This window comes from Macaca nemestrina, chromosome 3 (assembly GCF_043159975.1).
Source record: "Macaca nemestrina isolate mMacNem1 chromosome 3, mMacNem.hap1, whole genome shotgun sequence".
In the NCBI taxonomy this organism is placed as follows: Eukaryota; Metazoa; Chordata; class Mammalia; order Primates; family Cercopithecidae; genus Macaca; species Macaca nemestrina.
In genome coordinates, this window is record NC_092127.1 from 96,015,994 (window position 1) to 96,033,110 (window position 17,117).

The 17,117-nt window shown below is 35.1% G+C and overlaps 1 protein-coding gene across 3 annotated transcripts in view; it reads right to left on the bottom strand.

The window, feature by feature from the left end:
* Positions 1-17,117, bottom strand: part of LOC105479619 (glutamate ionotropic receptor delta type subunit 2) — a 1,566,744-nt gene that overhangs the window by 760,756 nt on the left and 788,871 nt on the right. For all 3 annotated transcript variants that reach the window (XM_024792196.2, XM_011737665.3, XM_011737663.3), the window contains exon 3: positions 9,672-9,956. In XM_024792196.2, the coding sequence (XP_024647964.1) occupies positions 9,672-9,956 (285 nt within the window). The remainder of the gene's footprint in view (positions 1-9,671; positions 9,957-17,117) is intronic.

A 17,117-nucleotide genomic window follows, 5' to 3' on the forward strand; every position in this document is an offset into this window, starting at 1 on the left:
TTCAATATAGAACCTTCAGATTGTGGCGTTTCATTAAAATTATATTACCTATTTATGGTATTGATTTTCTTCAGCTGTTAATTTCTCATTATCAGTGAAGAGTTATTCTGGTTACATTAGTAAGACTGCATTAAAACTATGCAGAGAGAATATTGGACTGAGCGCCATAGTTAACAAAACAAAACAAAACAAAATCAAAATAAAAAGTGACTTTTTTTTAGTCTCTTGGCTTTAATCTCCACATGTATATAAAATCTATTTCAAAATTTTCCAGGTGTCCTTAAAATATTTATTTATTTTTTTCAAGGAAAGTTAAAAAGCAGGTTAAAGTAGTATTTAAAACATATTGCACTCCTTGAGAAGGCAGGATGAAAATCAGCTTGCTTTTCAAGTCATGAAGTATAAATTCAACTAGCATTTATTCCAACCAATTTTTAAATAACCTTAATAGAAAGCAAATTAACACCCTTTATTTCCTGAAGCAAGTGCCACTCAAGGTTTTAACACAAACACAATCACTCTTCAACACTTGGAAATATTTGAAGGTTTTTTTTTTTTTTAATATAATACTCATACAGAGATATTCCTTCAACTATCAAAGTTAGAAAAATAAAAAGTGAAAGAATCAATCTGAGCTGAAATAAACAGTGTTACCCATGAAGATATAGAGCTTGGGGTAGACCAAAACCAGATTTGCTTGGTTGAACTTGATAGTAGCTACCTGAAACTGAAAGTGCCTTGCTTATTGCTGTACAGTAGGTCTCTGGATCCACATCCCTTTCTTTTCCTTTCCCCTTTTACCTGGCATCAGCTGCCTTAACAAGAAGGATTCTTGCCATAAGAGAGACTAAACACCCTAGGCACGTATCAATCTTCTGAGAAAACTTGGGGAAGGGAGGGACTCAGACTTCTATGGCTTTGTTGGATATAGCACCTATCCAGCCCTGGGGGAAGAGGGGGGAAATGCTCAGATTCAACTATTTGGTGGGGGTCTCAGTGCGGGAGGGAAAGATACGTGACATGTAGGTGGCTCCCTTTATAACAACTTAATATACTGTTGTTGCTTCCTACATTGAGTATATAATTGGAGTTCATGTGTTATATGTTTCTACTTTCCTACTTCATAAATATTCAAGGAGATTTTCCTTATTGGGAATAATGTCGCATACAGACATGCTTCTTTTCTTCCCAAAAGAGATGCCTAGCACTGTGTTGGACTCTGGGAATGTCTGACTCTGACTAATGACTATGCCAGTTGGGAGCTCTGCTGAAGAGAGGGATCTCCTCCTAGAGACTCACTTTGGGATTTTGGACTTGGAGCTCCCCAAATATGGCTACCCGGTACATCCATTTTCAAAAGCAGCTATTAGCTTTCTAATGGACTCTTACTGAAACTGAAAGCCTGATCTATGAATGACCTGACATTCCTATCTGGAAGAGGGTCACTTCGAATTCAACAACTAGTAATATGTGCAGGGTCCAACAAGCATGCAAATCAAAATCAAATTCTTCCTTTAGGATACTTTACCTCCTAAAGCTAAGTGCTGGCTGGACAGGGTCTTGAGATGCAGAAGTTCCATAAACAAATGGTGATGGCTTTGCTGAAGTGAAATCTGAAAGCGTTCACTGTAGTTTGCTTAGGTCATTTAAGCTCAGCACCTGCTATGCAGTACTGAAAATGGACATGCTTACTCTGCTAAGTGGGCAGAACCTAAGCCTGTTCTCATAGCCCTGTACAATACTCACCTCCATGGCACTTTCTCTCTCTCTCTCTCTCTCTCTATATATATATATATATATATATACACACACACACACACACACACACGTATACACATATGTGTGTGTGTATATATATATGTGTATATATACACATTATGAGTGCTGATCTGTTGCCAACAGCTTAGTGGTTTGGTATGCCACTTAGAGAACTACAGAGTAGTAACACTATAGACACCACACTTTGGAGCTGTGAATTGTGGAATTTATATCAAGGCTGCATCAGGGTTACTCATGGAGAAATCCACAGTAAAAGTCAATTAACTGATCAGATCAATTGGACTCGAGCTGATTACTGGAACAGACACAGATTGCCACCATTGCTGCCTGACTTCATCTACCATTTACCGGGTCTACCATCACAGACAGGACACAAAGCAAGTAATTTCTGTTCCCAGGGCCTGCACTGTATGTAATACTTGTGATTCCTGCTAAAAGTTGACTCCTTGTCTCCTAGTAGGGAAAGTCAAAGATGGTTGTCCACTCCCACTGCAAGCACATTGACTATTTTGGCCTCTGATCACTTCCTAGGACTGCCTGAAAATGTTGGAGATACTTTTTTAGGTCATGTTATTATTGTTTCAGTCTGATCCACTGATGTAGGCACTTCTTTAGAAGCTCTTGAAATTAATCTGTATCATGTTTTCAGCTTACTGGACCATTTGCAGCTTGAAAAATGTATGCAAAAGATGCTCAACAATGGCCTGGTAATCAAGGAACTTACTGTCCACTATCAACAGACTTCCAGTGGTGTTTAGTATTGAAACAATCTCCTCAAATGCTGACTTCAAAAGATGTCCAGTTTTATCTTCTTCACCTTTTCCTGGTTCATACACCTTAGTGAGGCAGCTTGTTCACTTTATGAATATGTTCCAAGAAAGAAATAATATCATCTTGGGTGATTTCTGTGCAATGATCAACATGAACGTCGTGTGGGATTACCTATACCTACTTCTAATTTCAAAATTTTATTATAACGTTTTCTGGGCAAAACACTTCTTTCTTTTTCCCCAGAGCAGCCTGTGTGGCAGCCTTGCCTAAATGGAGCTTATGGGATTTGGACTCAATTATGTTTCAGTCTCCTGGAGTTTCTTGTTTTATTGATATGATTCTGGATCATAAGGATAATGAGCACTTTGTGAGGACGCAGCTTGTTCATGCAGGCCAAAGTGAGGGACACAATCAGTCTCTGGAAGTTTTATAAAAATGTCCTTGTAGTTCTTGCACCATTTTTTATGAAAAGTCTATGTGCAAACAGGAAATAATTGAGAAAAAAGATGACATCACAGTTATTAGGATGAAATAAATCAATTTTCTGGAGGTAGAGGGAGAGCACCAAATAAGAAGGGAACATTCACAGACCCCAACAATTATGGGGAAAGGACGGATATTAATGATATTTGTCTTTCAAAATGACTTCTGGAGTATTCTCCATGAAACAAAACTCCCTGGTACAGAACATCCAAACTAGGATAAGTGTCTTAGACTTCACTGACTGTTGGACTTGCCTTTTCTTACCAGATGGCTCTATTCATGACTTGATCACCATTCCTTTATTCTTATGAGTAAGTCTACTGGAAATAGCAGACGATGCACCTGCCACCCCTACACAGAATGCTTGTAAATACCTCTAAATACCTTCTCTACCACCATTCTTACTCATTACATTGGATGGTAAGAAAGCTACTAAACTGGTGGCATAAAACAAGGATTGGTAAATAATCCTTAAAGGGCTAGATAATAATATGTCAGGGTTATTTAGGTTATATTGCTTTTGTTACAAGTGCAGGACTCTGCTACTGTAACTTAAAAGCAGCCGAACAACAGGCAAATATATGACCATGGCTGAGTTTCAATGGAATTTTATTTATGAAAAGAGATTTCAAGCCCAACAGTAGTTTGCTGACCCCTGGAGTAGACAATGAGGATGGACCTAACCAACTACTCTCACAAAGTCTCTCCTAAACAAGAACTGGCCTGAATTATTCTACTAATTGAGAACACTGGGCATTACCAGAGGACAAGGAGGTCACATAGGAGGTAATATTTGTTTGTGTTCCACCCGGGGGGTTCCTGAAATTGGGCGTAACCCTTCCCTCCACCAACTCAGGCAAACCAGCCCCACTTCCAGTACTATAATTTTTGTATGAAGATTACCACCCTTCTGAAGACACATGATTGAACATTAGGGTAGGCATGAGAAATTTTCAATTGTTTAAGTAAAGATCAGCAGAAGATCATATAGTACACTAATGAGATCTCTCCAAAGTGAGGCTACCCTTATTTATTTACGGGAGCTACGTGGAGCAACATCTGTGAATCCTGTGGGCAGTTTATCCTACTATGAAATTCATCCATTATAAAGTTTTCCCTGAATTTCACTGAAGCAATCAATGGCACCACTTCAGTTCTGGAATTCATTCAGGTCAGCTTCAACTCACTGGCCAGAGTATTTGCAGATGATAGGTTTTGCCTATGGGCAAAGGTGGAGTCTTTGTAACCACAAATAAATCCTTTTATATCTAAATTAATGCTTCTGGCCAAGTGGAAAGGTTTATGCGGAAATTTAAGGAGAAAGCTACCTGGCTTTTTAAAGTAAACTTCAGTGGTTCATAGGATTTGTTCAACTGGCTGGGTCCAGGACCCTGGTGGGCATGGTTGAGATCAATCCTAATCATTCAAGTCCTGTTTATCATATCTTTAAATAAATACAGATGAGAAAAGCTGAATGGATATGATCCCAATCCCTACCTTTCAGATTAACTAGAAGAGTGGCAATCTCATGGGGGAAATTTGCTATTAGCCCACAATGTTGTAGCAAGAACATGAATATTACATTATTGGGAGACAATTCTCCATAGGTCTCCTGTGTTACTACACATTTTGAAAGCAGGAGTTCTTATTAGGGAACAGGACACACAGGTTCCCTAAGCTCAGGGTTTCTTAGCTGCCATACAAGCCCATTACACATACGGTAGTCATTTGAAGTGCTCCACATTGCATTGTGGAACTTGAGGGCAAGAGAAACAGACATTACTATGAGGGTCATGCTGCTTGCTGTACCATGAGTAATAAAGTCTCTCTATGCAATCTGAAAGCCTAGTATTTCCCACCAGCATCCATGAAACGGATGCAGCTAACTTGTTAGCTTGTAAATAGGGTAAAATTCCCAACTTTTCACAATTTCTGACAGCATTACATCACAAAAGTTAGCTGTAAGATATCCCAGGACTATAGTTTTTCAGCCGGGAATGTTGCACTTTCAAATTTGGCATTCTATTTGCAAAGAAAAAAGAATAGTTATTGAGCCAGGCTGGTAAACGAAGCTTGTGAGCCATCAGAGTTTACCTTAAACAGCCAGGTGGCTTTCTCGAATTTCTGCATAAACCTTTACTGTGCCAGAAGCATTAATCCGACAACGAAAGGATTTATTTGAGGTTGCAACATTTCTACTTTTGCCCACAAGGAGAAGGCAGCTATTTCTGCTACAGAGAGGTCAGCCTATTTTGTCCCAATGACTTTCTCATTTCCATGCTTTCAGTAATAAGTAAACCTTCCTAATTGACATACAGTATTTTCCCTTGGTGTTAGTATGTTGGAATTCAGAGGGCTGGAAGTCTCTCTACTGAAAATGATTCTATGTAATTTATACATTTATTTTTTATTTCATAATCTGTTGGAAATTATTCCAACAGATATAGGTTATTTTTATATCTATAATGTTAAAATACTGTCATGGTTGAAAGCAAGGACAGGAAGAGATCTTTCATATTTGAATGGGGGTTTCTCCACTTACTGGAAGTTACCTGACCTCCAACTACCTCAGCTTTTTCATTTGGAAAAAAATAATAATAATAATAATTACTACAGAGGGCTATTATGAGGATTAAATGAGATAATACATGTAAAGCACTTAGAAGAGAGGCTGGATATAGTAACTATTCTCTATTAGATTAGCCCTTATTATATTCTTGGGTGATAGTTTATTGCAACTCCTTTATACTGATAAATGATTAAGGTTATAGGCTCTGTCAGACTTTAAGTCTCAGATCTGATACTTCCTAGTTATATTTTTTGTGAACAAGTTACCTATCAGTTGTTCCCGTCTCCCTATTTGTAAAATTGTGACAGTAGTGTCCTTACTTCATAGGGCTACTGAGAAGATCGAATGATATGATATCTTGTTCTAGTGTTTGACAAATTAAAGTGCTCAGAGATATTATTTTTAATATGTTAATTGCTGCAATATTTGATCACACTTTCTATTGGTGGGGGGGCTGTTTCTCACATATTTTTGCCTCTTAAAATACTATTAGCTTCCATAATCAAGATTGAAGTCATTCCATAAAGTCTTTAATCACTGGTGCCAAAATTAAACACTTCTTTACACACCAGTAGCCCTGAGTTTACATCATTCATAACACTTAACCCACTATTTTCTCTATTAAGACACACCTTTTGTTAATTGTAAGCTTGTTAAAGACTAAGGCTACGTTTTGAATACTTTTTATCTCATAGGTTGCATTGCACTGAGCAAGTGAGCAATGGATATTTCCCGAAGGACATATTTTTAAAAGCTGAACACTTCCCAACCTATTTTCAAGCCTTTTAAAAATGTGTCCTGAATCAATTCATTCAAATAAAGTTTCCACATTTTTTTCATCTTTTCATCCATTGACTTAGAATCAAAGATATCAATTTTCTTTGTTAAAAAATTTAAAGTAGACATTTATATTTTGCCCTTAATTATAATTAACTGCTTTTGAGAAGGAGGTTTATCTAAGTAACTTGATATAGAAGTCTAAATCTTTTTAAAAAGTATGTACTTTTTCTTTTTTTTTTTTTTTTTTTTTTTTTTTTTGAGACGGAGTCTCGCTCTGTCGCCCAGGCTGGAGTGCAGTGGCGCGATCTCGGCTCACTGCAAGCTCCGCCTCCCGGGTTCACGCCTTTCTCCTGCCTCAGCCTCCCGAGTAGCTGGTACTACAGGCGCCCACAACCGCGCCCGGCTAATTTTTTGTATTTTTAGTAGAGACGGGGTTTCACCGTGGTCTCGATCTCCTGACCTTGTGATCCGCCCGCCTCGGCCTCCCAAAGTGCTGGGATTACAGGCGTGAGCCACCGCGCCCGGCCAAAAAAACAAGTATGTACTTTTTCTAAATAAAATACATTTTCAATAACATTTGGCCCCATGAAGCTGCCTAATTCCGTCCATAGATGATAGTTTATTTATTAATGAAAGCAATTCTTGATAACCAACATAAAAGTCACATACAATTCCGATGTTTGAAATTAAAATTATGACACTGATGAATGGATATGTAAATACAAGCAGCCCTCTCCAAAGTACAAGGTATTTGGATAGCTTGATGTTTATTTTGGACTCTATTCCGATGCTTTACTTGCAAGATTAATTGTAAGTATTAAAGGGAATTTTTCTTTCATTAAACAAGGGTATTACTGAAATAATGATAGAAGCAGAAATGTTTTTCATAAATTATTAAGCTAAATAAGTGAAAAAGCAAGTTTATCCTAAGAATAAAAGAAAATTCCTAAAGCAAACCTCAGATCTAACAGATGACCTAGTCATATATTACATGATTATTCCATCTTATTTACTCAAATAAAAACTTAGGAGAAAAGAGTAAGAAATTTCAAATATGTATAAAGGATTCTGTGATATGTATTTATTTAGTATATATTTTCAAAATATAGTTATCTCACCCATAATAAAAACGTCTTCTTTTATACAAATTACCTGACTATAATATATGTAGGACTTGGAAACAAGCTAACAAGGAATTTTCTTTCTTCATGGTCATTTATAATGAATGAGTAATATCCTTGTTTGAATGTTGATAAAATGTCTTAATCAAAAGTCCCTTTTCAGTTCTAAATCCCAGCACTTTGGGAGGCCGAGGTGGGTGGATCACGATGTCAGGAGATCAAGACCATCCTGGCTAACACAGTGAAACCCTGTCTCTACTAAAAATACGAAAAAAAAAAAAAATAGCTGGGCGTGGTGGCATGTGCCTGTAGTCCCAGCTACTCAGGAGGCTGAGGCAGAAGAATCTCTTGAACCCGGGAGGCGGAGGTTGCAGTGAGCCGAAATCGCGCCACTGCACTCCAGCCTGGGTGGCAGAGGGAAACTCCCATCAAAAAAAAAAATTAAAAAGTCACTTTCATAGTACTAACTGAAAATTGTTTTCCCCCCTTAAGTAAAGAGTCCCTGTTTTTAAATTTATTATTTCAATATATGTTTGATCAGAGACTATAAGAATACCATTTAAGTTACAAAGGCCACAAATAATCTGACTGTAAGAAAATCAACAAAGTCTTATTCAGCATGTCGATTCCAAAGAGTTTACTATGTTCTCTAAATAATCCTATTAGTGAATTTCAGGCTTGTGTTGAGTTCAATCCTTACTTTAACTGATGAGCCAATTATTTTTAATATCATTTTTGTTTATTTTATTCATTTAGGTCTCTTAGACTTTGTTCTGTGACCCCTTGATAATGTGAATTAAGCAACAAAAATAAGGATTTCCGTCTTGGAGACAAAGGAGTTGTTTCCAGAGAGTGCCACAGACTTTGGCTGAAGCCTACCCACCAAGTTTAATGGGATTCTGGCTGCCAAAACCCCATGCAACCCTTGAATATTCAGGGCTAAATGTAACTGCCACTTGCTCTCCCTCCCTGGGAGCCCACAGGAGCTCTTTCTTATTTGTTGCTTCCTAGATTTCTGCCAACTTGTTTGTTCTCAATTCTATTGATGGCACTTTCTGGCCGACTCTTGTATAACTGTTCTCCAATATTGTTCACATTGCTGGGTAGCTTAGGACAAGAAGGCATTTTAAAGATGTTTATTTACTTATTTGCAAAGAAAAATAAGTTACACTACAGAGAGTGAAATCCTCTCTGACTTTCTTTTCAGAAAATTGTAAAAACTGAACCCATCTCGATTGAACATAAAATTTTTCCAAGACTCCTTCTCAAGATGTAACCTCTAAGAAAACACATGTTTCAAAATATGCTTTCTTTATCAAGATCTGTTCATTTCCCCTCATTTGGTCATACTCATCTCTATTTTATTTCTGCCACAAGTAAGAGGGAATCTATAGGTTAAGATATCTGGGATCAGACAGTTAGAAAAAAGGTAGATAAATTCAGAAAAAATAAATGTAAACAAAAATGTTATTTGTTTAGTTTTTAATGAAGCACCGGTAAGTATACTGAGACAAAGCATTTTATTCTCAAATGATGGTAAATTCAGGGACAATACTTTGTGTTTTACCTTGGAAGATTAAAGAAATTGTTTTTATACTACTTAGTATTTTTGTGAGATTTCCTACTGCAGACAACATATAATATGGATTGTATGGTGACATAATTTTAGTGACTCCAAGGAGGTAAGTACTGAGTAGGTATTAAAGTCTACACAAGGGTGTAAGCAAGATCTGTCAGATTTCATTTAACCAATTAATAGAAAGGGGTAAATTTTCAGTGTTCTAGGGTTATCCAATATGATCTTCTGCATTATAGGGAGGTATAAATATTTTTTCGAAAGAGAAGAAAGATTGTGTTGTTTTTATGTCTAAATTACCATTATTTGAAAAATCAAGATGTGTTGGAGTCAGATTCTCTCTAGAAACATTTGTAAACTAAGCATTAAGTAGGTATAGGTATTTACAATTAAAGTTGACTTTATACCAAACTGTTGGACTTAAATACCTCAACACAATTTTCAGTTGCTGCTAGGTTTATAAGAAGAATATGACAAGACAAGAAAACCACAAATAACAATGAGTAAGATCCTTGAAACTTTTAAGATTTAATGAAATTGCTTCTCATGCAAATATCAGCTTACAAAACCCACACAAATTATAAACACTTACCATATTCACTGTCATAGAATATAATGAATTTCTGCCAGGCATACTCTGTGACCACTCTTAGGATAACGTCATTCAGGTAGACAGGTGGGCGAACTGAGAGAGTGTAGTCATCATTCCTGTTGCTCCGGGTGAGTCCACAGCCACTCCTTGGGGTCCCAGCTGTTGAGCGCTGAATGAAGAGGTGGGGGATATGCATGGCGTCTGCCAAAGACTGGAGGGATCCTGCTGACGTGCAGCCAATGGAGCTGACCAGGGCCAAGATGCCTTGATTCATAAGTTCACAGGCTGCAAGAAAGCACAGTAATATTCAAAATGTTAATGGGTTTCACATATTTTCCCTTTTTAAGAAGCAGTGGATGGATAAAGCTTACAGATTTTTTTATATAGCTACGCAAATGTTTTAGAAAGGAACATTCTATGTGAGGAGATCCTCAAATTACAAAGCGCTATTGGTATTCCAAGATTTCTGCTCTTATTAGTTATGTGACCTTGTGCAAATCATTTGGCTTCTCTTGGCTCAGTTTCATCATCTGTAACGAGGGTAAAACAGCATGAATATTGCAGGATTATTGCAAGGATTAGAGAAAACACAGTGTCTGTTATTTGCCTCTCACATGATAGATATTCAATTTGTGGTAGATAAACTTTTATAATTATCAATTTATAATTCAGAGAAAAGATAATTCCCCACTGAATGCATAATACAAGGTTTCAAAAAGTAGATAATATGTAAACTGTTGAATAAACAGAAAGATGAAGTTTTGGAGGAAAGCATTTCTGGCCACAGAAAACAGAATGATTCTGGTAACTAAAAACTTGATGACATTTCCCCTTTCCATAAATTGGAGAAACAAAAATGTTTTTGTTATTTTCCTTGACAGTAAGAAAGCTTATTGTGAAATCAAATCAATTCAAATACTACATGGTAGCCAGTGTCTCATTCTGGTTCCCAGATCAACAATTTATAATTCCTACTATATGATAACGATCTATTATTTCACTTTATTCTATGTGCATACCTCAAAAATGTACTTAAAACTAGATCAAATATAAATTAGAAGTAATTGTAAAGAAATTGCATACACAGAAAAAAGAGTTAAGAGGTAATATTTCATGACAATCTTTGAAAATAAAAAATAAAAATAAATTCAAAAATAAGTGCAGAAGAAGTCAATGAAAAAAAGTTTTCATTTTAAAAGCTCATTTCTTGTAACTGGTTCAGCCTTATTTAGATTTTAGGCATTCTGGGTATAACATTCTTAAGATTCAAAATTTATTATAGATTGTTTTACATAGTTCTTTAAAAACTTAAAGGAAAACTTAATAGTAAGTTCTTGTATATAATGAACTGGCCAGTTAATGAAGGCTGATTTAAAGTGCAAGCTTAAAAGTGCAGTACTAATGATAAGCATATCATCGCTAAATAAATTTATTATTATTAATGCTAAGCCAACCAATACATGCAAAATAAATGAACAATTATTAGAGACATATCTGTCAAGCATTGCGTCATTAAAGAGATTATATTGGTTTCCAATAAATGTGAAAGCATCAGGGATTGATTTTTTTTTTTTTTTCTTTTTTTTTCTGAGATGGAGTCTCCCTCTGTTGCCCAGGCTGGAGTGCAGTGGCGCGATCTTGGCTCACTGCAACCACCGCCTCCTGGGTTCAAGTGATTCTCCTGCCTCAGCCTCCTGAATAGCTGGGATTACAGGCCTGTGCCACCACGCCCTGCTGATTTTCTTGTGTGTTTTTAGTAGAGACAGGGTTTCACCATGTGGGTCAGGCTGGTCTCGAACTCCTGACCTTGTGATCTGCCTGCCTCGGCCTCCCAAAGTGCTGAGATTACAGGTGTGAGCCAACACATCTGGCCCAGATGGATGCTTCTTAGACCATAACATTATGAGGTCTAATTTTAGCAAAAATTACATGTTCTAGTCTTGTTCACGAATTCAATTTTCATAGAAAATAATGTAAGTTTATGCTTAGAATTTCAATGATTAAGGCATAAAGAGTAGTCAAATTTTTATTTCAATACTTTGGTATATATGACCATTAATGATTCATATAAGCAAATAGAAAGTCACTTTTTAGAAGAGATTTTGGTTTGTAGCATTTAAAATCAAATTAAGAAAAGTGCCTTAAGGGGTACACAGTTGGAGTCAATCTTTACACTCATTACAGGTAATTAAGTAAATATAATATTTTACATACTTCTACCACAAAACTTATATAGTTATAAACATTGAAATTTGGGGAAAAGTTTACTTTCAGTATTATATTCTGTCACATATAACATGACAGGAAAATTGTCTGTTTTAATCTTCAGATTTAGAAGGATATATACCAAAATCAAAAGTCATATATGAATCTTGCTTAGTAGATAAATTTGCTCTAGCATAAAATCTTGTTTCTTCCAATCCACTGTTACTTCCTATTAATCCCCATTAGTAAGAACACAAACTAAGCAGATACTAAAACCGGTTGTTTTGTATAAACAAGTTTGTTTTTGGATTACTATTTGGTATTACCTATTGTGCTATTCATATTAGCAAGAATAACTGAAAATTTCCTATAAAATCAAAATCAGAATAATAAAAAATTGCAGCCAGAAAACATATAATGTCAGGCCTAAAAGATAATTTAGTGATCATGCAGTCCAAGGATGGGAAATTGGCTTTACTTGCTGTGCTTTTGATGACTTGTTGGTAAACTGGCATCCTGGAACACTATTTTGAGAGTTTGAGACTCAATAAGAAAAATCACCAAAATCATTTTGACAGGTTTCTCATAGAAAGAGACTGGGAGAGGGGTGGTCTGCAAGTTATAAATGCGCATCCCTCTAATAGGGCCCAACCCTTTATTGTCAAGAAATCACATACGCCCCCACTGAAAAAACAAAACAGATGACCTAGCTCTCTAACCCATCATCCTTTTCACCACAACAAGCAAACAATGGAGAGTCTGGTATTTGTATCCTCAAAATTTTGCATAGCAAAGTAAAGATAAAGCTCTAAATAGGGGAAAGCTCAATTTGAGATTGTTTTGTTGTGAAGTTTGTCGAAAGGAGGTAGTCCCACTGAAGAGGAAAGGAAGAGCTCACACAGCTACAATGAATTGGGACTGGATGACTCAAAACAAAACCGCAGTTGTGCACATATAAGAACAGGCCTCCACAGCAACCTGCCATTTCCCCTTCAAGGCTGTATTTGATGCCCGTTTTGCCCCATTTTATCAAAACAAAATGTTGGTTGAAGCATGGAAGATAGAAATTGATTTGCTCTGGATCTATATGGCCCTAGATGAAGGTTAGTATGAAAAATAGACGATAACTCATGGCAGCTGAAGGGAGATTTCAGGGAATAAAAGGCTGCAATAAGAACACAAGCCAAGCTTAATAAAGCAGACTACCTTTTGCAAGAATTTCATGTCTTGACAATTCAAATACTTCATTATTATGAGTTGTAGTTTCATAGAATGCATAGCCAGTTCATTTGATATAGTATGAGAACTGAATTTGGAAGATCAGAACGTGTGTGTGTTTATCCACTATTTTAAATTAAAATAATCTAAACCTAGGGCATTCCAATGGCATATTTATTATTATTTTGAGCCTTGTGATTTATTTATACTATATATTCACGTATACAGAAACATCTATACATACAGACCATATTGAAAAGTTTGCTGGTTTTGTGACTCCAGTTGTTTGAGATTCTATCACTATTAAAGATGTTTGGAGCCTGCACTAACTGCCAAAAGCACAACTATTATTTTTATTATTTTTAATAGCAATTGCAACACTTTTACCATTTCTGGTCACTCTGCAGTTATGGAATTTAATTCTGCTCTATAAATGTATACATTTATGCTAAGATATATTCATGTACACTATCGTTTTCATTTCTTAAGCTAAATATTTTTGAGTCTTTGTTTTTTTACTAAGTAAAATAAAATTTAAAATAAAATGCATAAAGAGTTAAAAAATTTATTACCTCTTACTGAATACTCAATGAGAACTCAGTGAAATATTTTTTGGTAGCATCATCCTTTTTGAACACATATGTTCTTTGTGATTTTTTTTTCTGACTTATTTATATTTACCAGTTTGTCCTCACATAACTTCCTCTGGTGATTTTAAGTCACATCAGGATTTTAGCTCATCACATTCATACACTGCTGTGGTTTGAATTGTCCCCCAAAGTTGAGGTATTGAAAACTCGACCCCCAATGTGGTGGTGTTGGGAGGTGAAACCTAATGGGATATGTTTGGGTCATGGAGGCACTACCTCTTTGAATGGATTAATGCTATTATGGTGGGAGTGGGCTCCTTATCAAAAGACAGTTTAGCCTCCCCTTGCCTTTCTCTTGCCCTCTCTTTGCCCTTCCTCCATAGGATGAGCAAGAAGGCCTTCTCCAGATGCCAGTGTATTGATCTGGACTTCCCAGCCTCTTGAACTGTGAGAAAATAGTTTCTGTTCATTATAAATTACCCAGTCTCAGGTATTCTGTTATAGCAGCACAGAAGTGATTAAGACATATTTATTCATCAATATAAATATCAACTTTCAGTCATATCCCAGGAACTTCTCTGGAGATCAGAGAATGTGTATGACAGGTTCTATCCTCAAAGAGCTCCCAGTCTGTCCACCATAGTCTTTCCAAAATCTGCCCTGCATCACAATCAGAAGTGGAGATTAAAAATACATATAGAGATGATTAAGTCTACTCCTAGACTTTCTAGTGTATTCAGTCCAGGGTGGTAGTCATGCATTTGCATTATGAAATGTTACCTGAATAGTTCTGATGTGTAACCCTTTCTGAGAAACATTAGCCTGGCGGATTGTAACTGCAATGCTCTTTGAAGTAATTGTTGCTGAACATCTAATATTTGTTGCTTTTTTACTATTTTTTCAATAATTTTCAGTTATCCTCAACAATGACCATAACCGGGCAGTGGAACTTCACTACTTGTGTATTCTTTCCATGATGACTAAATGTAATCTAATTTCTTTTCTTTCTGTTTATTTTATTAATGAATCACAAATATAGTATTTATGATTGCTTTTTTAATCTTCCACCAAAAAGCTTCAGACATTTGCTTTTATACTTCTAGGAATACAGTAACACAAAACAATTTCAGCTTACCCAGACATTTAGAATTCTTTGCAAATATGAATTTTAGCAACCATCTGAGATGTGACATTTAAAAGATGGTCTATATTCGGGACATCATCAATGTAGTTTGCCAGAAATAAAATCATCTGGAACAAATTCTTCCAAATAAAGCTTGTCTTTATATATAAATAGTGTTACAAGGTCCAAGTTAATCATAATTATCCACTTAGGAAATGAAAATACAGAAACAAATTGTAATTAAAAATTGTTAAGATTTTATTCCTTCTTACAAAATAAAAGTGCTAAAAGGGTTGATTACCAGCCACCAAGTGAACTCAGTTGAGTAATTTTCAGTCAATGACTTTTTCACTCATTAAAAGCCAACATGAACCTTTAATTATAATTAGTGATCCAAACCTGAGAAGAATTAAACATTTACCGTGACACATATTATAAGTCACCTTATTTTTCAATTTATATCTCATAACAACCCTGTGTGGAAAAGCTATTATTATTCCAACTTTCAAGTAAGAAAATTCTGACTCAGTGACATTAAATGCATTGTCCATCATACTGCTAGTGAATCCCTAACACTAGTAAATGTCAGAGTTGGGGTTCAAACCTGGCTTAGATTAGAATGTCTGGGCCATGAAGAACTACAAAATAAATCATTGTTTTTAAACATAAAGGTCCATATGAAAAATTTGGAGGGTTTTTAACTCTCTTTTATTATAAAATTCAGAAAAATTCAGCCTCCTAGATATAAAAAAGAAAAAAGAAAAGAAAGGAAAGAAGAAGAATCTTTAATAGTATTCTCTTTAAAAAAAATTTAGTTTGGGATTAAAATATTGATTATAGTTTCAGCTCCAAATAATTTCAGCTCCATATGTATATAAAGAGAAGTTTCAACAAGGCTGCAATATGGGACTGAGAAGAACCTAGAAAGTATTGAGTACACTTTTAATTATACCTAAAGTGATTCTACCATCACTGATGTAATAAAAATGATAATGATGAAATATTACTTTATTTTTATTTTGTTTGGAGTTTACAGAATGGTTTCACATACATTTTATCATGTGATCAGCATGGCTAGAGTGAATATTTTCCTATTCCCCTTTATTCAAAACTAAATTGAAGCTTATTTTTACATTGTTATTAAGTAGTAGAGACAAGGCTGGAACACATATTTTTTGATATTTACCATGTATATTTATATATAATTTATATATTTTCATGTTTTATAAAATTTATATATAAAATTTAAAATACAAGACAAAAATTAGTATATGTACTAAATATAATTATATAATTACAAAAATTAGTAAATATACTAAATATGATTATTTAGTATATAGAGTATATAAATATGCTTATATTTAGTATATTTACTAAATATAAATATTTTACTAATATAATCATATTTAGTATATTTACTAAATATAAATATTTTATTAATATAATCATATTTAGTATATTTATAGTTTTTCAATGATATATTTCATGGTTTCTGATTTAAGGAAATTCAGATCAATCTTGTAGCTTTCTATCTTTTTATGTTAGTAACAATTCTTCAAAGAACACACATATATGTGCATATATATATATATATATATCTTTATATCATATAAGTAAAATGTATTTTTGTATCAGGCAAGTACCAGGTACTTAGGGTGCAAGATGGCCCAAAATAGGCAAGAGTATAATGGGTAAGACAGAAGATATTCATATGAATGTATAATGATGTACTGAGTAGGTCCCAGGCCAAAAGAGAACATTATTCTATGATAGCCCAAAAACATTTTTCCACTAGAGATTGGGGAAGCCTTTGCTACAGAAGTGAATATAGAGCTGCAATTTGAAGGATAAGTAGGAATTAATTAAGTGGATGGAGCTTACCTTGATGAAAAAGAGTAAAGAAAATGTTTCCAAAAGAGGAAATAGAATGTGCAAAGATCCTGTGACACAGAGATAATGAAATACCAGAAAGGCAGAAAGAGGAGCTAAGTGGCTGGAGTTCAGAGAGCATGGTAGAGAGTGGTGCAAGGTGAGACTGGCAGGAGAGGCAAGAAATATGATCTATGATGGAGCTTGTCTTTTTGTTATTAATATGAAGGAGACCTTTACATGCCTTAGTGCCACCATTTATCCACATTTATATAACTGCCTTTAGTCTTGTATTTTATATTTATGAGTTATGTAGCTTTTCATAAATTTTAAAACTATATACAATGAAATTGTCAGTCTTTTGGGATTGTTTTGCTTCACACTGAGTTTAGAAAGGCCTTTTTTCAACAGCCTGCAGATTTATAAAATTATCGCCTTATC